General features: G+C 31.1%; 2 protein-coding genes across 27 annotated transcripts in view; one reads left to right on the top strand and one right to left on the bottom strand.

Annotated features, from left to right (window-relative positions):
• The first annotated feature begins 320 nt into the window (after positions 1 to 320).
• Positions 321 to 3,818, top strand: LOC148606941 (uncharacterized). Its single transcript, XM_088545170.1, has 2 exons — positions 321 to 2,303; positions 3,140 to 3,818. Exons 1-2 carry the CDS (start codon positions 1,131 to 1,133, stop codon positions 3,365 to 3,367), a joined length of 1,401 nt encoding a protein of 466 aa, XP_088401296.1. The 5' UTR covers positions 321 to 1,130; the 3' UTR covers positions 3,368 to 3,818.
• A 1,708-nt stretch (positions 3,819 to 5,526) lies between these two features.
• Positions 5,527 to 23,050, bottom strand: part of LOC148606939 (uncharacterized) — a 126,996-nt gene continuing 109,472 nt past the window's right edge. For 13 of the 26 annotated variants that reach the window (XM_088545156.1, XM_088545144.1, XM_088545145.1 and 10 more), the window contains 12 exons: positions 20,977 to 21,126; positions 20,374 to 20,603; positions 19,900 to 19,960; positions 18,794 to 18,832; positions 17,140 to 17,244; positions 16,731 to 16,814; positions 14,739 to 14,911; positions 13,648 to 13,747; positions 11,569 to 11,736; positions 11,240 to 11,260; positions 9,847 to 10,032; positions 5,527 to 8,074 (listed from right to left, as the gene is read on the bottom strand). In XM_088545156.1, coding sequence (XP_088401282.1) covers positions 8,009 to 8,074; positions 9,847 to 10,032; positions 11,240 to 11,260; positions 11,569 to 11,736; positions 13,648 to 13,747; positions 14,739 to 14,911; positions 16,731 to 16,814; positions 17,140 to 17,244; positions 18,794 to 18,832; positions 19,900 to 19,960; positions 20,374 to 20,603; positions 20,977 to 21,126 — 1,383 coding nt within the window. In that variant the 3' untranslated portion in view covers positions 5,527 to 8,008. Of the gene's footprint in view, positions 8,075 to 8,102; positions 8,280 to 9,846; positions 10,033 to 11,239; positions 11,261 to 11,568; positions 11,737 to 13,647; positions 13,748 to 14,738; positions 14,912 to 15,825; positions 15,876 to 16,730; positions 16,815 to 17,139; positions 17,245 to 18,793; positions 18,833 to 19,899; positions 19,961 to 20,373; positions 20,604 to 20,976; positions 21,127 to 23,050 lie in introns of those variants that run through there. The other 13 variants (XM_088545146.1, XM_088545147.1, XM_088545160.1 and 10 more) reach the window with 13 other exon arrangements.

Here is a 23,050-nt window from a genome sequence, read left to right as displayed (position 1 = left end):
TTTAAAATATATAGGGTATGTAAGTCTCGTCACGTGATTTCATGAGAATGGGTCCTCATCTCCCATTCAAATGCATTGAGATTCGTCTTTAATATAGCATTGAGTTCAATGTTAAAAGCAAAATATATTTTTGTGAAAAAATACTGATAAAAAATGACAAATATCTAGTTCTACTGGATAAAAATGTTAAGAAAAGCATAAAATAGAAGATTTTGCATAGTGACACAGCATTTTAATTTCCCGGAAGTGAAAAATAAAATGCAGACCGGTCTTCGGATTTCAATAGTTCTACATCTAAAATTCCGGAAGGAAAACTGAAACTAGAACGAGACTTACCAACCCTATTAAAATACATAATAAAAGGGCTCCAGATTGTTTACAAGATCTTATGCCACCGACGGTTCAATCCTCGACAGTATATCCGCTTCGGAATGGTGAATATATCATTGTTCACATCACTTACTGTTATATTTTTACTGTCTCGTCTTAACTTTGTAAAAACATAAATAACACTATTGAATCTGTATGCATATACTTTATTGTAATTATTATTATTTCAGGAGAAGACTTAACTATGACTACTTTATTTCTGTGTCTTATCCATTTTGTTTGTTACAAATAAAATACAATGTATGTTTAAAATTAGGGTAATTCCAGGCTGGACAAAGTGAGGGGAGAAGGGTAGCTTCTAGAAGGACAACGTGAAAAATGGGAGGGGGGGGGTAACTTAACTTTTGAAATTGCAACCCGGATTTTTTAACATATCTATCCCCATTTTTATACTTACAAAATAATAATTAGGCGATAGACTTTTTATTTTGCATTTGTAGGATAGTTACCTGTATTATTTTCAAACAATGACATTAAAGATTCAACTACTATTCATACAAATATCAAATATTTCTTTATCTCAATATATATCTAACATTGTGCGTTGTTCAGGGTTTAATATATGTGACAATGTCGTGTTTATTGTCAGCCCTTTTAACAAGTTACTCTTCCAAGTAACTGATCCAAACAAACGATCACTTAACACATTAGAAATGAAATTTAGTTTCAAATAGCTCGATATAGTGAATGTATAAACTCTGTACTACAGCACTGTATGATATTTTATCGACAACGAAATAATGTCATCATTTGAATCGGTAGAAAAAGAATTGATATGCCCAATTTGTGCTGATTTCTTTACCAACCCGAAAGGACTTCCTTGCCTTCATACTTTTTGTCGGGATTGTTTAAAAGCGCATATTATGTCACTGACCGACAAACTATTCATAACTTGCCCGATGTGCAGGAAAATTGTACCTATTCCAGATGACAAACCGCGGATGGAATTGGCCGATGTATTCCCAACGAACCATCAGGTCATTAGCATAATGGATATAGTTGTTCCAAAAGTTAAACCGGTTTATTGTAAAATATGCAAAGAACGAGGGTTGCAAGAAAGGGCACTAAAACATTGTAGTATTTGCGACGAGAACTTGTGTGGCAACTGTGGGAATTTACACAGACTATTTAACGCAACAAAATCTCACACGTTAAATGCCTTGGAAGTTGCTAAGAAATCTACACCGGAAGAGACAGTGTCATACAAAACTCAGCCGTCTAAAGTCGACTACAAGATAAGTGTGTCATATAAAAGCAAAATAAATGTGAGAACAGACAAGGATGATGAACCTTCATTCATAACTGGTGTCATTTTTCTGGAAGATGATCGGATAGTAGTCACTGATAACAGCAACTATAAAATCAAGCTATTCGAAAGTGATGGTAAATTTGTTACTGAGGTGTGTCATGTCCGCCCGTTTGGTCTGACACTTGTTGGTCAAACAGATATTGCTGTCACGGAATCTGGTTGTATAAAGTTCTTCCAAGTCCATCCAAACAAAATTAAACTCGACAAGTCTTATAACTGTGAATGGAAAATTTTCACGCCCCGCACTTTACAAATTTCGAGCTCATTGCGCGGTCTTCATTATAGGAAAAGCCAATTTGTTGTTTGTTCGGGAGATGACAAAGATAAGCACGTGATCATTTTTGATCAAGACGGACAGAATCAACGCCATTTTTGGAAAGATGAACATTTTTGTGGGAATATGTTTAAAAACCCATGGTATTGCTGCTTCAGTGATGAGCTTAACGAAGTGTATATCACCGATGGTATAGGAATTTCCGGGTGCGTAATGTGTCTGTCTTATCATGGAAAAAAGAAGTGGGAATACCTTTGTGAGATGCCACGTGGTATTGCTACCGTTGGAGATCACATTCTGTTTGCAGACTGGAGAACTGACGATGTCAAGGTACGTGTAATAAATAATTATTATTATATTGATTACTCAGAGGCGTGGCAACCAAATTTGTATTTGTAAGGCGAGGCAGGCGACTAGCTGAAAGAGAGATTACAGTTTTTCTACCGTGTATTTCTGTGAAAAAACTTGTTCTTTTATTTTTGATGCAAATTTTGGAAAGTTTACCGCCCTACACATGGAATTTTATCACAGTAGATTGAATGGAAAGGTGAAAATAGGTTTATATAGAAACAGCGACATTAGACATATATGTTCGATTTTTTGTCAAACTTGTTCTGTCAGCTTAAAAACTTTTTAAGGACACTTAAATTATTTAAAAAATCACAATTAAAAAAAAATGTAACGGTATTTTTTTCAACCGAAAGTGATAGTGAATATTAGAAAGAAAAATGACTTTTATTAAGTTGACTGCAATACATTTTATGAAACTATCATGTATCACAATAATCGGGATGCAGGTGGGGTTTTAAGGGAGCGCATCATTGGCTGATCCAGATATTCCGAAAAGAGGACCCGCTGACTAGCTGAAAAGGGGTAAGGTAGCTCCGATAGTTTCCATGCAGTTTGTTCTATATATAACCAACCAAACTTTTCGATTCCCTTTGATTTGCCTTCGTGCAAACCTTTGAGTCGTGTACCGTGCATATATACCTTTGGGTAGTGTACCGTACATATATACCTTTGAGTCGTGTATCGTACATATATATTGCAATTTTTATTTCCTAGATAAATCCTTGAAAACAATATTTATAATTTTTATATTTCTATGGTATTCAGATTAGAAGAATCTAATTAGAAGTAAAACTACACTAATATCTTTATTGTAGGTTTTGACGAGAGATGGCGAGTTTGTCCAGACACTACTGACGAAACAAGATGGTATTAACCGTCCACAGTCTATTGCTTTTAATCATTCCCACGACAAACTTATTGTCACGAACAGCCCTCCATACAAAAGTGACTGTATACTTCTCTTTGATTTCGAGTATATTAAATCAAACAATGTAATACTGAAATCCGGAACACAAAAATCGTTAAGTTGTACTGTTATTTGATCTGAGTACACCACGATTTTTTAAAATGTATTATTTTTGTTCTTTTTATTTAAAGTTACCATTCCTTACCTGTCCATTAATTATTTTACTGTTTTTTTAATGTTATATTTCAGGTACGATCAACCTGGCACTTAAAATTACTATTCATCCCTGGATCCACCAAGGATGCCATTTAAATATTTAAAAAACCACAAAAACAAAACAAAATAAAAAAAGATTTGATAATTGTCCATTTTTTGGTGTATAATTTGTGAAAATCACGATTTTATCAAGTTTTGTTTGCATATTTCAAAGTCCAAGCATAATTCTAAACTGATTGTGACCTGTTAAAATCCCAAGACTTGTGATTTGAGTTTTGTGGTTCAAGGCCTAGGGCTTTTGGAGGGCAAACCAGAAATTGGATAGAACTTTCTTCCATAAAAAGCAGGTCTTTGAGTTCTTATTTGACACATGCATCAACCCATAGATAGCTAGTATAGATGGACAAATGCACTTCAGTATACAAAATAGGCCTACATCATAAATAATAGATACATGTACCATATTATATATTAATTTATTTGTATAAATATATTGTTTATTATACATATAAAAACACCAATTATCACAGTGATATGCTACATGTAATTACAACAATGTCTTGTCTCTGTAGAAAATTAAGTTATTAGCAATCTTACAGCTTTTCAAAATATACACAACTGAAGTATAAATATAAATGATTCTTGTTGACTTCATTCCATGGCAGACCCAAAAGGGTACTCAATGACACTAAAATCCCTTGGTTGGAATATGAATCGCAAGGAAGACTGATGTAACAGTAGACAAAATGACATGAAATATGCCTTAGTTATGGAAGTTGGAATGTTAATGATATGCTTTATTCCAATAAGTATTAAATCTACAAATGGGTGGACCCAGAAGTGTGCATATGAAGGGAGTTGAAGGCTATCATTCGCTTATTTACAAAATTTTCTAACAAAAAGGATGGGGCCCACCCCTGGGACCTTCCTGGATCAGCCACTACTTCATATATATAATTTAGTTTATAAATTATCTGCAATAAATATACATATACCTCCATACAATATAAGCCTTGCTTAACTTTGTGAGACAGGAAGTTGTAGTTCTAAAGGTGGGGGCCATCTCATCACACCATAATAACATTGAATATACATTTCATTACATTCTGCCCAAAAAAAAAAGGAAAAAGAAAAAATATGCAGCCTTATTTTTTTCTGAATGAAAGAACACCAGGATAGACAAGATACAATATTAAGTCCATAGCTGATCACTGTATGAACCAAGAGCAACATGGCATGTTTCAAATTCCAAAAATTCTATCTACTACAAAATTAGAAATGCATGTGTAATAGAATTTAAAAAACTTTGATGGACCATTTTTATATGAATTATGAAAATGACTATATATTATTCCAACTGAACTTCTTCATACTTTTTTTTAACAAACAGGTATCTCTGCTATACATTATCAAGTAAGTGCTATTTTATCACACTGCAAACATTTGCTACAAGTTTCCCTGAGAATGTTAACAAAAACCAAAAGAAGGAAAAAGAAAAAAAAATTGAATGGAAGTTATGATAAATGAGACTTTTGTCTGCGACTTTAAAAGTAACTTACTGAACAAAAATTATATTAATTTCTAAGGAATAAAAATAAAAACTGTAAATAAGGATTTTCATTACCAGTACAATGTAATTCTATTCTAAAAAAATGAATGTTTGGCAGCTAAATATTTGAACACCTAATTTATATAATATATGACATATTCAAAATATGTATTATTGGTAACAAAAATGGGGGAACTACAATATAGCTTGTGAAAAAAATTAAGGTGATGCCATTAAATTAGTTAAAATTACTGTATACACAAGGAAAGTTTGCCTTATATATTAACATTCAATGTAAGCCAACAATTTTTACAAAGGGGTAAAATATACATTGTCATGATAAAAAATTGTTTAAAAAAAATATTTATATATAAAAAAAAATACTAAGTGTGAGTATGGACGGCATGACATTGCAATTAATTTATCACATGACATAAAATAATCACATGATATAAAATGATCACATGGCAATGATCATTTGATTTGATAATGGTCTAAATGGACGGATCATCTTTTTATTTAATGATAGATAATTTTATACATAATAAATATGATGAAAAATTACAAACCACTAAAAATAAAAAAACTTATATCACCATCTTAAAGGTAATGAAAATCAAACAAAACATACTAATTATCACAGAAATTCTTGGATCTCCTAAAATTAACAAAATATGTAGCACTAAATTATAAAAGCCCAAAAAATATGTGTGTTTTACACTATTTATGCTACCAATAAGAACTTTTAAAGATGAAGGGACTTGTTCACAAGCACCATTTTAAAGTATATAATTCAACGCAAGGAGAAGGAGCAATAAAGGCTCTCATTGGCCTAAAATTCAACTGAAAATAAATCATAAAGTGTTGAAAGATTTACTTGTAATTGTGAATTTGCAGACTTGAATTCATCACAAATAAGAAAACATAAAGACATCTGACAATGCTTGCATTAAATGGGCAAAAGAATTGCCTGGGGTTTCCCCAAATTCAGATATTCTGTCAATTTTGTACTTTTTGTTCACTTTCTGGTCATATTTTTGGAAAGGAAATGGTGTCCACACCTAAGAAACAACTTCATACCTGGTGAATATATATTCATTATTACATAGTATATCATATGTCCAAATATAAAGTTGCATCTTGGGTGTGAATATGTCTGAAGAAAGCACAAAAAAATACAATTCTCAGTAGGTTTTGTTAAATGACATATCTTGACATCATTAAATGACATATCTTGACATCATAAAAATAAACTTCTGTAACAAAACATACTTTTTCCTTATATTTTTCTATTTAATGAATAATTTTTATGTTATTACAACAAAGTTGATATTTTTAGGTCTAATGCCCCTACATCTGTACAGTAAGACTTTTTATCTTTGATATTATTTTTTTGATTTTCCAAAAACTGCAAAATTTTTAAATTAACTTATTTTGGAAAATAGTTTTTTTTTATTTAGAAGAATATAATGATAACAGGTATGATGTATATGTTAAAGAGACAACAACCCCGCTGGAATGAAAATGTCAAACATATTTTTCACCAAACATCCCGGTCAGATAGACATACTTATCCATCAGTATGGATAGTATTCTAGGTAACATGTATGTCACACTGGATGCAGTTTAAAGCCATAAATAAAACATAAATAACAAAATAAAGTGTAAAAAAATGACTGAACTGTTGACAATGAAAAAAAAAGTGTTTTTGCTTTGCCCTAGAGAAACACACATGTTTTTTGTTTAGCCATACTACCTCTACCAACACTCAGTATAATACATATTCAGATCTGTTTTCCAGCAAAAATAAAAGTGAAATTCTATCTAAAAATATATCAAGTGAAAACTAAAGTCAAACCTAACAACAAATTACAAAATTTCAACTCATCATAAAATATTTCATTTCAAAGTAAGATATAAAGATTTATCACAGTACAAGATATAAAAGCAAATTCATTTAGGCAATTAAAAAAATTAATAAAAAATAGCTCTTGGACACAACTTTTTGATAAAAATATAAAAATATTTTAGGACAGAAAATTTCATCACCATATTTATTTGCCACATATCACTGAGTTAGAACTAATCAGGTTTTATTGTCAGAAATAATTAAGTCATTTAAAGCACCTTATTCTTCAAAAATCCTATCAACGACTTTCTGTTTTAAAACTTACACATAATAATTCTGATGTTATACAAATTGGCAGTGACTCCTTCCAATATTTTTATACAGAAATGCTTTTGGAAAATGAATGCTTACACTTAAGTCCGTAAGGTTAGTTTAATCTATCTTCAAGCCATTCATGGACAGCTTGCAGTAAATTTTAAAATATACATTGAAGTTAAGCCTTCCACATGTAAAAAATAAAATTGATACCATTGAATTATCCTGTCCCTAGAAACAATTTAACATATCACATCTGTAACTGTTTTGACTGTGTCAATCATTTTGCTATATATTTGCAATAACATACATTGCAATAAATTGTACATCATTTGTCCATCCTACTTTTAAAAACTATCAATATTCATGTACATAGTTCAAACCACTTACTAAAACACTGTTATGCATACTTCATGTTTACAAAATAAGAAATATTATTTATGAAATAATTTCTAATGAATTCCAATCAAAGTGAAGAATTGACTCTTAATCAAGATATTATTTTTTGTTATAGATTATTCATTTTTTGAATCACTGACTCAGACTGGGGACCAATCCACTCTTACGACATTACAGTGCCATACCAGATTATACAATTATAACCTGAGTTGCCCTAAGAAAACCAACCAATTAGAATGCTTGTTACAAATCAAATTAAAATATTTAGCAATAACAAAACATATCTAACAATATCCTGTAACAAACAACTACCTATACATATAATATCAACATTTATATTTTCTGTTTTTTCCATGAGGATAATGTTTACATAATATTGACTATAACTTGTTCTTGCACCATATTTAAAGCTGCAGGTATTACCAGTAAGCTAATGCTTTCAATCTGTTTCACGTCTTCCCATATCTAAAACTGTTGTTTAATTTGGAGTATGCTTGTCCTAAATGTATTAAATCCTGAAAAGAACAGAATAGATGTCTGGTCATGCACAGATAAAAAACTGTGAAGATGCTTTTATTTGCGGGTGTCGATTTTCATGTTTTTTTCCTAATTTTATAAGTTTGCTGAGTTTTGAATTCATGGATTTCGACACATCCTATAAGTTATCAACAGGAATTTTACATTTCATTTGGAGTATGTTTGCCCTAAATGTATTAAATCCTGGAAAGAAAAGTATAGAGGAATGGTCAAGTTCAGAAAGAAATGTCAATATACTTTCATTTGTAGATATTGATTTTCATAGTTTTCATAATTTTATTTTGTGGAGTTTTGACTTCATGGGTTTAGGTATAACCTTTAAGTTTTTAATAGGAATGTAAAATTTCATTGGGAGTTTGAATTTTTGGATTCATCAAACCATGAAAATCATGAAAATTACCATCCTATGAACAATAATTTAACCACAGTAAGAATAACAATACAAGATCCTACCCAACTGGTACACCTGTCACATACTCCCAGGTTTTTTACAGGATCTTGGGTGTTTTTTTACTTCTATGTGATTTTTTTGGTAATGACTCTGTATGTGTTTTCTATCAATCTAATTCAAATAAGACCTATCATTCAGTCAGTGCATGTATAAAGCAGTGACTGAATGGAACAGTTGATAGGTTAACTTTTATTTGTTTTTTTATGCTTTTACCTTTGACTTTTGTGTTCCGAGTTTTAGGATATCAATATGACCTAGGTTATCCCCCTTGATTTTATGATCATCCATGTACTGACACAGGTAATTATATTTGTGAACTAGTATCAATATTTATAGCTTGATTTACAGTAAACATTTGGTTGTAGGATATAATTTGAAGATTTAGGATAATATTTTTTAACACTGGTACCTACATCATATCGGAAATAAAGACTTGTAAATGGCATTGGTAAATAAAAAAAAATAAATAAAAAACACACACTGCCTAACTTGTTACCCATAAAAAGTTCTTTCTTAAGTCCTGTAATGAATTCTCAAGTAACAAAGAGAGAAACTATTTCTCTGCACGAATTGTCTAATAGTTTGGTCAAAACTAAATCTCCACCAGACTAAATCTCCACAAGATCAAATCTCAACCAGACTAAATCTCCACAAGACTTAATCCCCACCAGACTAAATCTTCACCAGACTAAATCTCCACAAGACTTAATCTCCACCAGACTAAATCTTCACCAGACCAAATCTTCAAAAGACTTAATCTTAACAAGACTAAATCTTCACCAGACTAAACCTCTATCAGACAAATCCTCCACCAGACTAAATCTTCACCAGACTAAACCTCCATCAGACAAAACCTCCACCAGACAAAACCTTCACCAGACTAAATCTTCACCAGACTAAACCTCCATCAGACAAAACCTCCACCAGACTTAACCCCCACCAGACTAAATCTTCACCAGACTAAACCTCCATCACACAAAACCTAGATCAGATTAAATCTTCACCAGACTAAACCTCCATCAGACAAAACCTCCACCAGACTAAATCTTCACCAGACTTAATCCCAACCAGACTATATCCCCACCAGACTAAATCTTCACCAGACTAAACCTCCATCAGACAAAACCTCCACCAGACTAAATCTTCACCAGACTTAATCCCAACCAGACTATATCCCCACCAGACTAAATCTTCACCAGACTAAACCTCCATCAGACTAAATCTTCATCAGATAAAACCTTCACCAGACTTAATCTATACCAGACTTAATCTCCACCAGACTAAATCTTCACCACTTACTTTAGTTTGAGAAGTTAATGAGTTTTGTAATGTAGTCATTTCTTTCATTTTCTGTGACATCATGTTACGGTTTCGTTGTTGCTGATCTAACATGGTATCTGATTCGAAATCGCCAAGTTTTGCTCGTTGTTCTAAAACATTAACGATGCGTTCTTGCTGAGGTGTTGGAGAAGCTGACCTCATTGTCTGGAACATATAATTAAAAATGCACATTTTTGTGTCCAGTATTGTTAATTTTTTAGTGTGGATTTTATGGCCTTCTCTATTAGACTATGGCCATCATGAAATTCTAAGAACAGTCCCAGCTATTATCTAAATAAAGTGAAGGTCACAAGTCCATAAATACAGGCATAACTATTTTTAAGAACCAGGCAGGGTTCATGATAGAAAAAAAAACATTTGATTGCAGTTTTGGATCAAGATAAGCACAAAAACAGTTACCCTGATGTTCTCTATAAGAGTTAAGATTATTTTGAATGCACTGTAAAGTAAAGATAACTCTGAAAATTGCAAATTGAAGAATAGAACAAAAAATTCTGTATCTAATTGGGCATTGAAGGATACCTTGCCATGTTGCAAAAAGATTTGAGGGGTAAAAAAAAACTTAAGATGGCCATAACTTTTGTGTAAATGATACAATCAAACTGAAATTTGAACTTGATCAGTATTTTATGGTACGCAAAACCTATACAAGTTTAAAAAAGATCCTTTCATATCATCAAAAGTAATCATCTGGAAATTGTCAGAGGACAAACAGATGGACAGACACAACTTTTCAGTGCTTATCACATGACATCTTTATATCTTGTGGCAGGTATGAAAGTTAAAATAATAATAAAGAATATTGTCTATGGCAAATACTAAAACCTCTTTCTTCCACCAATACCTACGTGTTCTGTCAATCTATAATCCATATTAGGTATAAGTCTATGTAAGAATCAGGCAGATATAATTTTGTAAAACTTTTTTATTGCATTTTCTCTATGTATTACTGTTACTTTAGGACATTCCTGATTCTGAAGTGGATCTGTACAAAATTGAGGAAAATCTTATATGTTAGAAAACTGCTAAATTTTACTGACACAAAAAACATTCCAGTTTATATGGTTAACACAAAAAAAACCACAACATTAATAAGTGCGTAAGAATGAGTGAGATTTTCTTATTATTAGTAGAAGCAAGTTAAGATGTAATTAATAGCTGTTGCATTGAGATTCCTATTTTTTGAAATTATTTTGTGTAATACCAATTTATTAAGAAATCCAGCCAACCACATGCTAGCAAGTGTACCAAAATAAAAATATTATAGATAAAAATTGTCTCTTTCCATGCAAATTCAAATATTTCCCTAAGTGATTCTGTTCTAAAGGCAATATTTTGTGCAAAATCTTACCAGTCTCATACTTGAGTTAGTCTACAAAGTTTCATTGTAATTAAATAAAACATTCTTGGTATTTAGTCATTAACTCTAAGATAAATAAATACCTTGGTATATTTTTAAGATTTAAAAAAAAACATTTTTTCCATCTAATTTTGACAAACAATTTTTGCCAACTCATTTTTTTCATACATTTCACTTCAAAGTATGTAACCTTTTCTAATGAGAGGTTATATTGCAGTTTTCAGCACAGCATAGCAACAAGATTTTTAGCATCAAAATTTCCTCTCCACCAGATTTTCTGAGAAAATAGAAGCCAAATAAGACAAATCCGAGACACTTACCCTTCTATAGATTACAGGGTCGGACAAATCAGGGACGGAATAAGAATATTTAGACAGATTGCAGTTTTCTTGTTCCAGTTCAGCGACTTTGTTCCTTAAATTATTGATTGTTTTAGCTGTGCTGATGTCGTCCTCGACAAAAGAATTTTGGTATCGTTGTTGTCGATTCTAAGGCAGAAGAGAAAAGAGACATGCACTGGTTATGCACACAGAGACAAATTAAAACATACATGTACATACGAGCATAGTTTTAATAGGAAATTTCTCATTCTTATATAAAACTGAATGTAAATGTTAATTAAGACAATTGGTACAGATAAATCTGTGTTAAGAACCCCCTGTATTCTGCAATATCCATCCTTAAAAGAATATATAAAAAAAATATGAATGGTTCAATATTTTGTCAGAAATGACGCACATAATTTGGAAGTAATTGTTTAAACTTTTAAAGCAGGCTAACAAATTCCTATTGGCTGAGAACATGGTGGTACATGATCAAAGTGATTATTTCAGTACAAATAGCTCTGTCCTTCATAGGCAGAGCCTAAAATCATACGAAGTATTAGGAATTTGACATTATTTTAGCAACATTTTTTCTTTTCTATCAGAAATTTCATAAGAGTATGAAAACTATGCCTGTATGTGACAGATAATACACATATTACCACATAGTGGATGTCTGTTAGCGAGACAGTTACTAACTAAACACTGACATAAAGAAGTCTGACTAGCGGCTACACAGGAAAAATATTTTCATAATTTTTCTCCTGAATAAAGGGAAAAAAAAATTGTGAAGAAATTCACATGAAATTCATATGACTAGAGGCTTCTCACATTTAAACTGCGAATTTCATGTTAAACTAGGAGCTCATATAATGTAAGATTAAAAAGAATTTCACATGAAATAATTTTAGCCTGTGTAGGGTATATGCAAAAATGAATTCCTTCAAAGATGTATAAATGAAGCAAAGCATTCATTAAAGATTAAAGCCAGATACTTTATAGTTTATAAAGTTAACTACCGAATAGACAGCCATGACAAAATGTCCATATTAATCTGAGTACAGTAAATTCAGAAATTATTGGGATGTTTTTATTATTGATAAAATGTTAATGGTGTTCACTGCTCATGTTCAGCCATTTTCGTCAGATTCCGGACTCCTCAGGTTTTATCCATTTCATAGCATTGATAATTTTTGCCCAGTGACCCCCACTTTTCTTTTCATAATTTCATTAAACACACCTTAAAAGGTTATTTTGGAAGTTTTTATGAAATCTTCGTTATTTCTTTTAGGTTTTAAATGGATAAAACCTACTAAGACAAAACCTATGAAAAATCAAGAGAAATCCTTTTCCCTCCAAAATTTCAAATGCTTATATCTAATTAACAAGCAAACTGACCCATAATTTTTTCTACTAAATATATTGTTTTAGCTTGAAAGAACTTTAAAAGATTTCACAATCCTTGTTATTCTTAAAAGAACAGCAACCATCCTTAAATGACAAAATCACAATAACAAATGCACACAATAACTACTGAATTTACAGAAAGTGAAAAAGAGTATAGACCAATTTTAGATGCAACTCATCTAAAATGACATGTACCCCGGTATAAGATTTTTCTGTCTTGAAAATTCAATCAATACATTTATGTATAGCCACATTCACTGTTTTGTGTGCTTTAAATATAAACTTAAATTGTGTTTTTGTAATTGATTGAAATTTTGGCCACATATTTTTCCTTTCCAAATTTGTCAGAAGAGGATATTCTAAATGCTTTTACAGGACCATGTGAACCTTTTTTCAAAATTTTAGTGTAAAGTGTATGTTTAAAATCATCCATGAATGAAAAACGAATCAGGTGAAGTGGTGAAAGGTAATGATTTATTCACAATTGAAAAAAAAACCACAATAGTCTAGTCCAAGTCTATTCTGGGTGTGGACCGGAATCTAAATATACTTTTACATGGCCTTACCACATAGAAATTGAGAGACATCATTTACTGTGAAATATAACAGTGCAGAGTACTATCTCTTGCCTAACTATTATAACACAACAATAGATGGATTGATACATACATTTGTCAGTCGTTTGATTTCTCTTTCCAATCTTTCTAGTTCTTGTTCCTGAGACGTAGCCTGAGGGCCATATTCATATGGAGGACCCTTAGTGTAAGGTCTACAAATGAAAATTTACATCACATATTTTAGATAAAATGTTGCTATTATTAATTGATATCTATTATTTAGTAAACAATTTAGTTTAAAATCCACAGCAAATTAACAGCTACTTTTCAGTTTGAAATATACAGTAACTTGCCAATTTGGATCAAAATTAATTAAAAACAAACTGCATGGATCACAATATTTGCCCACTACTAAAATAAATGCACTTTTCATTTAAAAAATATTATCATAAAGTTTACAGAATCTTTAAAAATGAACCTTTAAAATATAGAGTATAAATTTTCATTGATCTTGAACTTTGTTACACATTGTAACCTGTCTAAACTGAACCCCTCAAAGACTGATGGACTATTTGAATGGTTTAAGGTGGTAGACCTAGGGTAAGGGACATAATTCATGATATCAGTGATATGTTTGTATCACATTCAATTTCACTGAAGTCTTCCAAGCTTTCATTTGAAACAGAATGAAATCAATCATTTACTTTGATGCTTACATGTGATTGATGTAAAATGCTGAATACAAACTTCCAATAATTTGTAAGAGTTGTGCCCCTTACCCTAGGTCTACATCCTTAAGCAGATATTGGATTTACATAGGTTCAAATGCATAGAAATATGGGTTACAACAAAATTACAGAACTGATTCTAAGGACGTCTGGTCTTCAGTTTTTATAGGCTTTGGTTTAGAGACTTAACTGTAGCCTAATCAATATACTAAGTTGTTACACCAGTAAAAGTTGTCAATAAGCAATATGAAAGAAGGTGGGAAAATATTCTGAACTGAAAATAGACTATGGCTTTAATTCTCAAATTCAGTGCATATTAAAAATGGGTGCCATAAAAATAAGAACACCAACTTCAGCTTAAGTGTAGATACATCTACCACTAAAAATGTGTTTGCTATATACAGAAACTGGGGTGCAAAAGCAGAAACTAATGCCAAATCTATTCTACTGATAGCCATGGAAGTTTCTTTCTCACTTTGAATTAAAATGGCTATTAGACAGAAGCCATGAGTCTGTCTCCTTACTCCAGACTTCAAAATTTTCCTTAAGTTTCTGAAGTTCTTCATTCTTTTCCTGAATAAGTTTCATGTACTTCTTATCTCTCTCTATGTATTTCTTGTTTATACCATTTATTTCATCTGCATGATCCTGTATTTGAAACCAAGGGAAATAACACACAATTAAACAGTTACAGTTATTTCCCTTGATAGGAAGAAAATTTAGATACACAGAGAATACATATTTGTAAGCATGGATATACATTGATTATATAGAGAAAGGTAAAATTCATCAGGTTTGCACCCAATAGAATTTGAAGACAAAGTATATTTTATTAGTAAAAGAAAGATTAGGTATAGTAAATAATGTTAGTACACTGAATTTGGAAAAAAAATTGGGTTAGGAAGACTGGCCACAGAAAACAGTTATAATACTGTGAATGTACTAATGTTTGTGGGGTACAAATTTTCATGGTTTTTGTGGGTAAGCCAGACCAGAATATGTGGTTCCCAACGAAAAGGCGAATCCCATTGATGTGTATACGGAAAACCTCATAACTACAAATTCAAGAATTAACAAATGTGTGTTTCTTCTGTAATCCATGGAAACTCGTATCCACGAATTAAAGAACTTTCACAGTATACAACTTGGAGCAAGGAGTTCAAGTATATATTGAAGAAGGGTTATTCAATTCTTAGAAGCAATCTAACTACCAAAACTTCATTTAAAAAAAACTTGAAAAAACTGGCATTGAAATTTCAAAATATGACTATCAATATTCTACTTTTCAGTCAGGTGGAATTATAATACAAATGTACTTTATTCTGTGAAACATAATTTAAAAAAATTAAAACAGATGTATGTTATCAAGATGAAATTTTTTTGACATACATGTACGAGAAGAAAAAACTGATAAAGTATCTATACTTTGTGTTATTTGAGTAATTGCTTCTTAGAATATACAGATAAACAAATATACAACTGGCAGTAAGCTAGGGTTTACTTAAGGAGAAAGGGAGGTTACTGCATACTAGCAACTGAGAGCAAAAGGGAGGGAAGCTTACATTCTGACATCATTGTGGTAACCAGTTTTATAACCATTGGGAGGATTGCCCTAGAATACAAGCATAATACATTGTACATAGGATTCTGTAAGATTGTTAGGGAGCAACTATTTAATTGTAAAGGGGGAGGACTGAATTTGAAAAAAGCAAAGCCAATCTCAAAGCAGAAACATTAGGATGGGCACTTGGGTTCTTTTTACAAAATTCTTTTTGTACAAAAAATGTGGGGACAGCATATATGCATTAAAATATTTAATCTCCAAAATCCATCCCATAGAACTTAAATAGTTGCTCCATTATGAAATTGTGCTCTGGTCTGTAATATATCTAAGATTTATTAAAATAAGGATGAGGTAAAAATGAGTATCATTGAATTTACAAACATTACTTAAGTAAAATATCATCATTCTACATGGCCATGTCTTGCAAGCAAAAACTGAGTATAATTTAATTGAGGATATTATCTGACAATCACTCTTTGTAACATGGCAAAATTTATAGTTATAAAATCATAGATTACACTGTATGTTCATTGCTGATCTGTTCTATTATTTATGATTTTTCTAGTATTCTGCTCTTGATATATGATGCTAGTAGCTCAGAAAATATTTCAATTAAGGGAGGCTGATGTTCCTTACTCTGTCACTATGCCTGAGCAATTACGGCATAGTTGGAGTAATTTAATTGTACCTTTCTGTAGGTTATTTTCACAGATAATGTCAAAATATTGTTTGTTGTTTCTGTATCATTTTCAAGTTTTATCTAATGTCCCTTGACATTTGACCTTTGAAATTTTAATGCTGCTGCTGTTCATGTTTAAAGTAGTTTCTAATGTTGAAATAAAAAAAAATTGGTTTCTAATTTGTTCCATCTGATATTTAAATATGAAAAAGCTAATGTCATACCTTGACAAATTTTTCTTTTAATTTATCCAGTTCAAAACTCTTCTCTCTTTCAAGTTGATTTTTTACACTTTGCACAATGTCAGCCTACAAAAGGGAGATAATTCATCAACAAAAAAGAAAAGAAATATAATTATTTGCTGAATAATGCTGATGTACGTATTTATATCTTATGATAGTGAACTAAACCAGCTACCATTTATTATTGGCTGTGATGTTTATGAAAAGCTTTGGATATGTAGCAAACATACAAACTAGAGCTTGAAAAAGAGAAAAGAAAACCAATATAATCTCCTTCGAAGACTCCATTTCTGTTACTTCTTAAATTTTCATATGTGAAAATAAGACTTCAGGAAAAGAAAAAAACAAAAACAAAAACAGCACACATGTTAGATAGATGAAGGGTTAGTACCTTTTCCCGCTGTGATTGAATCATTTGATTCTTTTGTTGTTCCACTTCCTGTTTGAGTTCACTGACATGGTTACGGAGTTCTTGATTGCACGCTCGTAAGTTAGCCTAAAGTTAAACAAAACATGCACTGCAATCATGCTTATATATTAACTACCATTACTTAAATGGATATGATAGAAAAGTCTTGTCATGAAAATACTTGGAGATATTGTAACTGTGTATGAATTTAAGCAATTAGTCTATTCAAAGGGAAATAACTCCCTGAATTGTCTCCCTTCGAATAAAATGCACATCAAAATTCAAATATATTCAAACTATCTAAGATGTAATGTATTATTTAGTTTTCAATGATGTGAAATACATCTAATCTGAAAATGCCCCACCACCCAAAAAGGAAGCATTTTCATGACTGCTAGCTAAAAATATGCTATCTGTAACAATGGAGTTAGACAGTCATATATATATATGCATATTATTTCATCCAGCAAAATTAAAATGTCACAATATTCTACAATATTGATACATTATCATGGACATAAAAGACATTTACACAAATTTGAAGGATGAAACTTGAAACCATGTAACAACCACATTTAATACATGTATTGAATATCATGCATAAAAATTATGTCTGATTATTAGTATAAATCTCTCTCCTGTATTGAATATCATGCATAAAAATTATGTCTGATTATTAGTATAAATCTCTCTCCTGTATTGAATATCATGGATAAATATTATGTCTGATTATTAATTAGTACAAATCTCTCTCCTGTAAACCTAACATTTCCTTTTCACACCATGCACAACAGACCAATTAGGAAACTATATGGCATAATTGGTTGCTAAAATTCATGACACTCCTGTTTGACATTAAAATAAGACTTATTTTATTTGTATGTGTTATAATGGCAGAAGATTGTTCAAGAGGATGAAAGTTGAATTTCTGAATTGTTCAGTTGAAATAAGATGCAAAAAATATTCTGCTATGGTAACATATCATGGTAATTGTGTTAAATACTTGGTCCTGTTAAAATACAGTTTCTAAATACCTACAATAGGATGTGTCTGTTAAAACTAGCATTGACAGATAAGTTATGGTACATATGAGCATGCAGTTAATATTCATCTAAAGAATAATCCATGATAGAAAGTTACACTTTAATTTTTTTAAATAAGTTTACTAAAAAAGAGCCATATACATGTATATGTACTCCTGTTCTAACAATACAAAAAAAAAAAAAAATTGAAACTTGATAATTGAAAGATTCCAAAAAAAATATGTTTTACATAGAGATGTTGTATAACAATCTACAATTTTAATTCAGACACTTCAATTTTTTCGCAAAAAAACATATTATCGACAAAAGCATAATACATAATAAAGGTTCCAGTCATAATGTAAAGAAAATGAAATGAAAAAAAAAAAAAGAACAGTAAAAAGGAAAAAAACTCATGATTTACAGTTTGCAACAAAAAATGTCAATAATTCAACACAAAATTTATTGAATGTGTTAAATTCTATATCTATATTATAAGAAGCACACAGAGATTTAGTTGCTTTGAATAAAAGATAGAAAATGTAAATTTCTGGAGAAAGACAAATCAACGGAATTGCTATTGTATAGTAAGGGGGAATATATGCTAAACCAACCTCGGGAATCCTATCCACAAATCTACTTCCGCTAACCATCTACAGAATGGAAATGCACTATACTACTAACAATAGCTAAATATGGGGAAATATGTCCTTAAACAGCATTTCAACTTTGGTTCTTACTGGGATGTAGATTAGAAGTTTTTAATAGATGTCTATTTTGATAAGTGAAAATGGAATACGAACTTAATAGAAACTTAGTTTTTATCATATTTGTTGTGTAAGCCGTCTTAAAAATAGAGGATTCCTTGTCATTATATATTCTTGAATTCAAAAGCAAATTACAGTAAATATGACTTTGAAGAAAACTGTCACAGATCAAATACTACATCAGTTATATCATCAACAATACATATAACTGAAAATAGTTTTTATCAAAATATTTCAACATAAACAAACTTTCTTTTAGGTTTAAATTGAGTTTTATAAGTTATACATAATAAAAACCATTTCTAAGAAAATCAAAATTGAATATTTGAACTAACTTTAAAAGCTTTTGCTCCCAAGGGATAAATCTCTTGACCATTATTATTCACAATATTTATAAATGATGTTCTAAAACAATGGGGATACACTCATCTGTGAAAGATGGGATTGGGAATCTAATAATTCAATAATTTGAATGATAAAATAAATTAATGTTTCATTTCATAGGGATAATTTTGTAGACTATTACTATTCATAATGTAGATAAATGATATACTGAAAGATATTACATGTAACTTATTTATGAAAATGGGTAAGGTAATCAGAGTATTCACTGAAAAGAATGACAATTTTCTTGAATGTGTCATTCATTATATTTCCTTTTCTAAACCATCATTATACATGTTAATTGTAAATGAACAGCTGTGCAAAAGCAAATGAAAAAAACTCTTCTCATTCTTGAAAACACAAAGCCTTTTCCCACGACAACAAACATATGAATAGAAAAATAAAAATCCATGGAAGTGTTTTGAGGGATTGGATGACAAGTGGACAGATGGATGGACAGCAGAATACATCTGTAAAAAATGGGGCATATAAAAATGATGTGCTGAAAGAATAAAGAAATCTGAGTATTTGAATAATAATAATTTTTGTGTAAGTGGTCCATATCTTACCAATGCTGCTGTAGTAGGAGTACGTAATCGGCCAGTTGAAGTAAAACCATTTTCTCGAAATCTGAAAATGAAAAAAAAAAGTAACTGTAAACTGTAGTTTGCAGATGTACACTGTGATTAACAAACAACTTTAATGTATGATTTATTTTTTAGTATTTATGTAGAGATTATACAGCAGAAGAACACTGATCATCATAACAGATATTTTTCAGGGTCTGAAAAGATTAGGGAATAAATCGTTGCTTGCAGAAAACTTGTATCATACATATCACTTAAAAAATTGTTCAGTCACAACACTTGCACACATACTTAAAAAAAAACTCCTAGTTTTCCACAAAATATAACAATTCTTTAGCCTATGACTTGATTGGACATTTTTGTTTAATATATTAAACACATCTCATGTAACTAACCCAGCCAAGTTGACTTTAAATACCAAGGACTTATCATTCTAAACATGTGAATTTAACTTACTCTGTCATGTTGACTTTCCGAGGACTAATTCCCAACATATGTGAATTTTTTCGACATTCTTCATTTATTTCGTTCACAATAGTTCTTTCTACTCTTTCTGAAGCTTGATTGTCTTTTGCTATTTTTAGCACCTCAGCTCGCTCAGCACGTAATTGTTTAATTTCTTCCTCTTGCATTCTAATTGTGTCTTGAAGTTTGTCCACTTCTTGCTGGAAATCCTGCAATGAAAACTATTAATAGCGAGAAACAATCCGACATGCCCCCACCCTCATCAAAATTTGTCCCCATTTTCCCATTCCTTCATAAAAGCATGCAATTAGCTTGTCTACATAAGCACATTAGGCATTTCTTTTTTCAGTACAAGTTAGAAAGCAAAGACTATCTATAGTTCATATCCCAAATTCCAAAGCATTTGATTTTATTGTAGCCAGAAATTACCGATAAACATGGTTTCAGAAACACAACTAACTTCTTTCCACAAAAAAAATATGTTTATGAAAGCAACATGAGCATAGCACCAAAGAACACTTTTCAGGCAAAAATCAATCCTTATCACTTCAGTCCCCCAAAACTTTTTAATTTTTTATGTATCAATATAGGTACCTCCTTCATTTTGGACTTTAATTTCTCCATATCGACCTGCATATCTTGTTTAATGGCTTCCTTGGCTCGAGCCACAGCCACCATACGATCATGGACGGCTTGTCTGTTCTGTAGACGCTGTGTCTCTAACTCCTGAAAGGACAAAATGACCTACTGTTAATACATAACACATTCGAACTCCTTCATCAGTGAAATGTAATTTCAATGTGTAAATTCAACTTCAGAGTAATGGCAGTTTAACAGTCAAGACAGAATATCATGGTGTTATGGGGAGACATGATGTTGTAGCATTAAAAAAAAAAACCAAAAACTTGAGTTATTCTGTTTATGGGCAACATCACAATCAATAAGACATGGCCTAACCTTGGCCACTTAGTACCACATTTTTCATTATACAGCAATAGCCTGAGATGGATAGTATCAGGCAGAACAAAAAAAATGGGATACTGATGAAATTGTCACTAAATGTGTATAGTCAATTCCATACTTATACAATAATACAGAAAAGTAGAATCAGTCTATATAAAAGGATATAACTATGTACATATGTATGCCTTAGCCATTTTGTTGAAGAGGGATACATATGGAATACTACACTACCCATGTTCTAATTCTAGCAACTGATCAAAGTCAAATGACAAAAAGTGATCCTGCTAAATTTTAATTTCACTTTCACTTCACAATCTGTCTTAGGCACCAATGTATTTGACAGTAACCTGTCTTTAAGACTGTGATTAAAGTATCCCTATGTAGTGCATTCTATATAAAAAATAATCTGTATATAAAGACCCCCTGTTTAATTTGACTATCATTTTGCTCTCCCTTGAAAGGACTTTTAAGTATGGTTTCAATGAATTTCATGAAACACAATACAGTGAAAGAGTAATCAAGGGGAACAAAGGTTATAGTGGTAATCAAAAGAATGTAATCCAGGGACAAAGACCCGACCTGGAAAACAAACATACACAACAAAGAACATAAAGTAACTAAAATCATACATACAAAGTAACAAAAGCAAATGAGCAACTCGGACTCCACTAAAAACTGGGAGCACGGACCAGGTAGGGTAAGCGTCCTTGTTAAATTGTTAAATTCCAATATTATTTGAAACATGTCCCCCATCCTGAAGGGACATAACTCCTGAAATCATTGATATGTTTGTATCATATTCAATTTCACCAAAGCCTTTCAAGCTTTCATTTGAAACAGAACGAAATCAATCCAAGTTACTTTGATACTTACATGAATTTGATATAAATAGCCTGAATACAACATTCCAATGTTTTGTAAGAGTTGTGTCCCTTACCTTAGGTCTATCTCCTTAAACCAGACATATTTTGAAGCCCCTTTGTATCAGTTTAAATGTTGTGTAAACCTGGGTAAACTGAACACTTGTCTAATTCAAACAAAATCTACTGTTCAAAAGAGGTTTGGTTATGAAAGGTTTCACAGTATTATATTATATTATATTAAATTGAGGGAATCTCCAGTCTGCTTCATGATGATTTTATATTTTTTCAATTTAGAACTGGACATGAGTTATTTAGGAACAGAATTTATTTAATTTCTTAACATGTACATGTATGAACTTACAAAAGTTTACATCATTTTAAAGAAATAGTTTTCCTTTTCATTCCTAACTATAACAGCTTTATACCTGAATTCTTTACTGATTGTTTACATTTTCACAATTAACCCTTTTTTAAAACTAAATCAATGAGAAATTATACAAAAGATGTTTGAATGGTAAATTATAAATAATTGGGACATTGTTCTCTACAATACAGTTACTATATAAATTGCACTTTCATTTATTTTTTATTTGAGGGACATTGTTGTCACTATTGATTTTGGTTTTTTGAACAAATATCTTTCATATGAGGTAAGCACTAATAGGATCTTTATTTTGAGACATTGTAAAATACTGTATGGGTTTTCTGGAATTTAACAATTACTGTAAACAACAGAACAATTAATTCACATGTTGAATAATGTAAACAGATGATTGCAGTAGGGTGAGGACTGAATAACCAACTAGGGCCCTAAGCCATAAAATCATATCATATTTTTGAAT

The sequence above is a fragment of the Perna viridis genome, chromosome 9 (assembly GCF_037379345.1).
Source record: "Perna viridis isolate PV_CMFRI_1.1 ecotype Kerala chromosome 9, ASM3737934v1, whole genome shotgun sequence".
Taxonomy (NCBI): domain Eukaryota; kingdom Metazoa; phylum Mollusca; class Bivalvia; order Mytilida; family Mytilidae; genus Perna; species Perna viridis.
The sequence above is the reverse complement of the archived record's forward strand: the minus strand, read 5'-3'. Positions and strand labels throughout refer to the sequence as shown.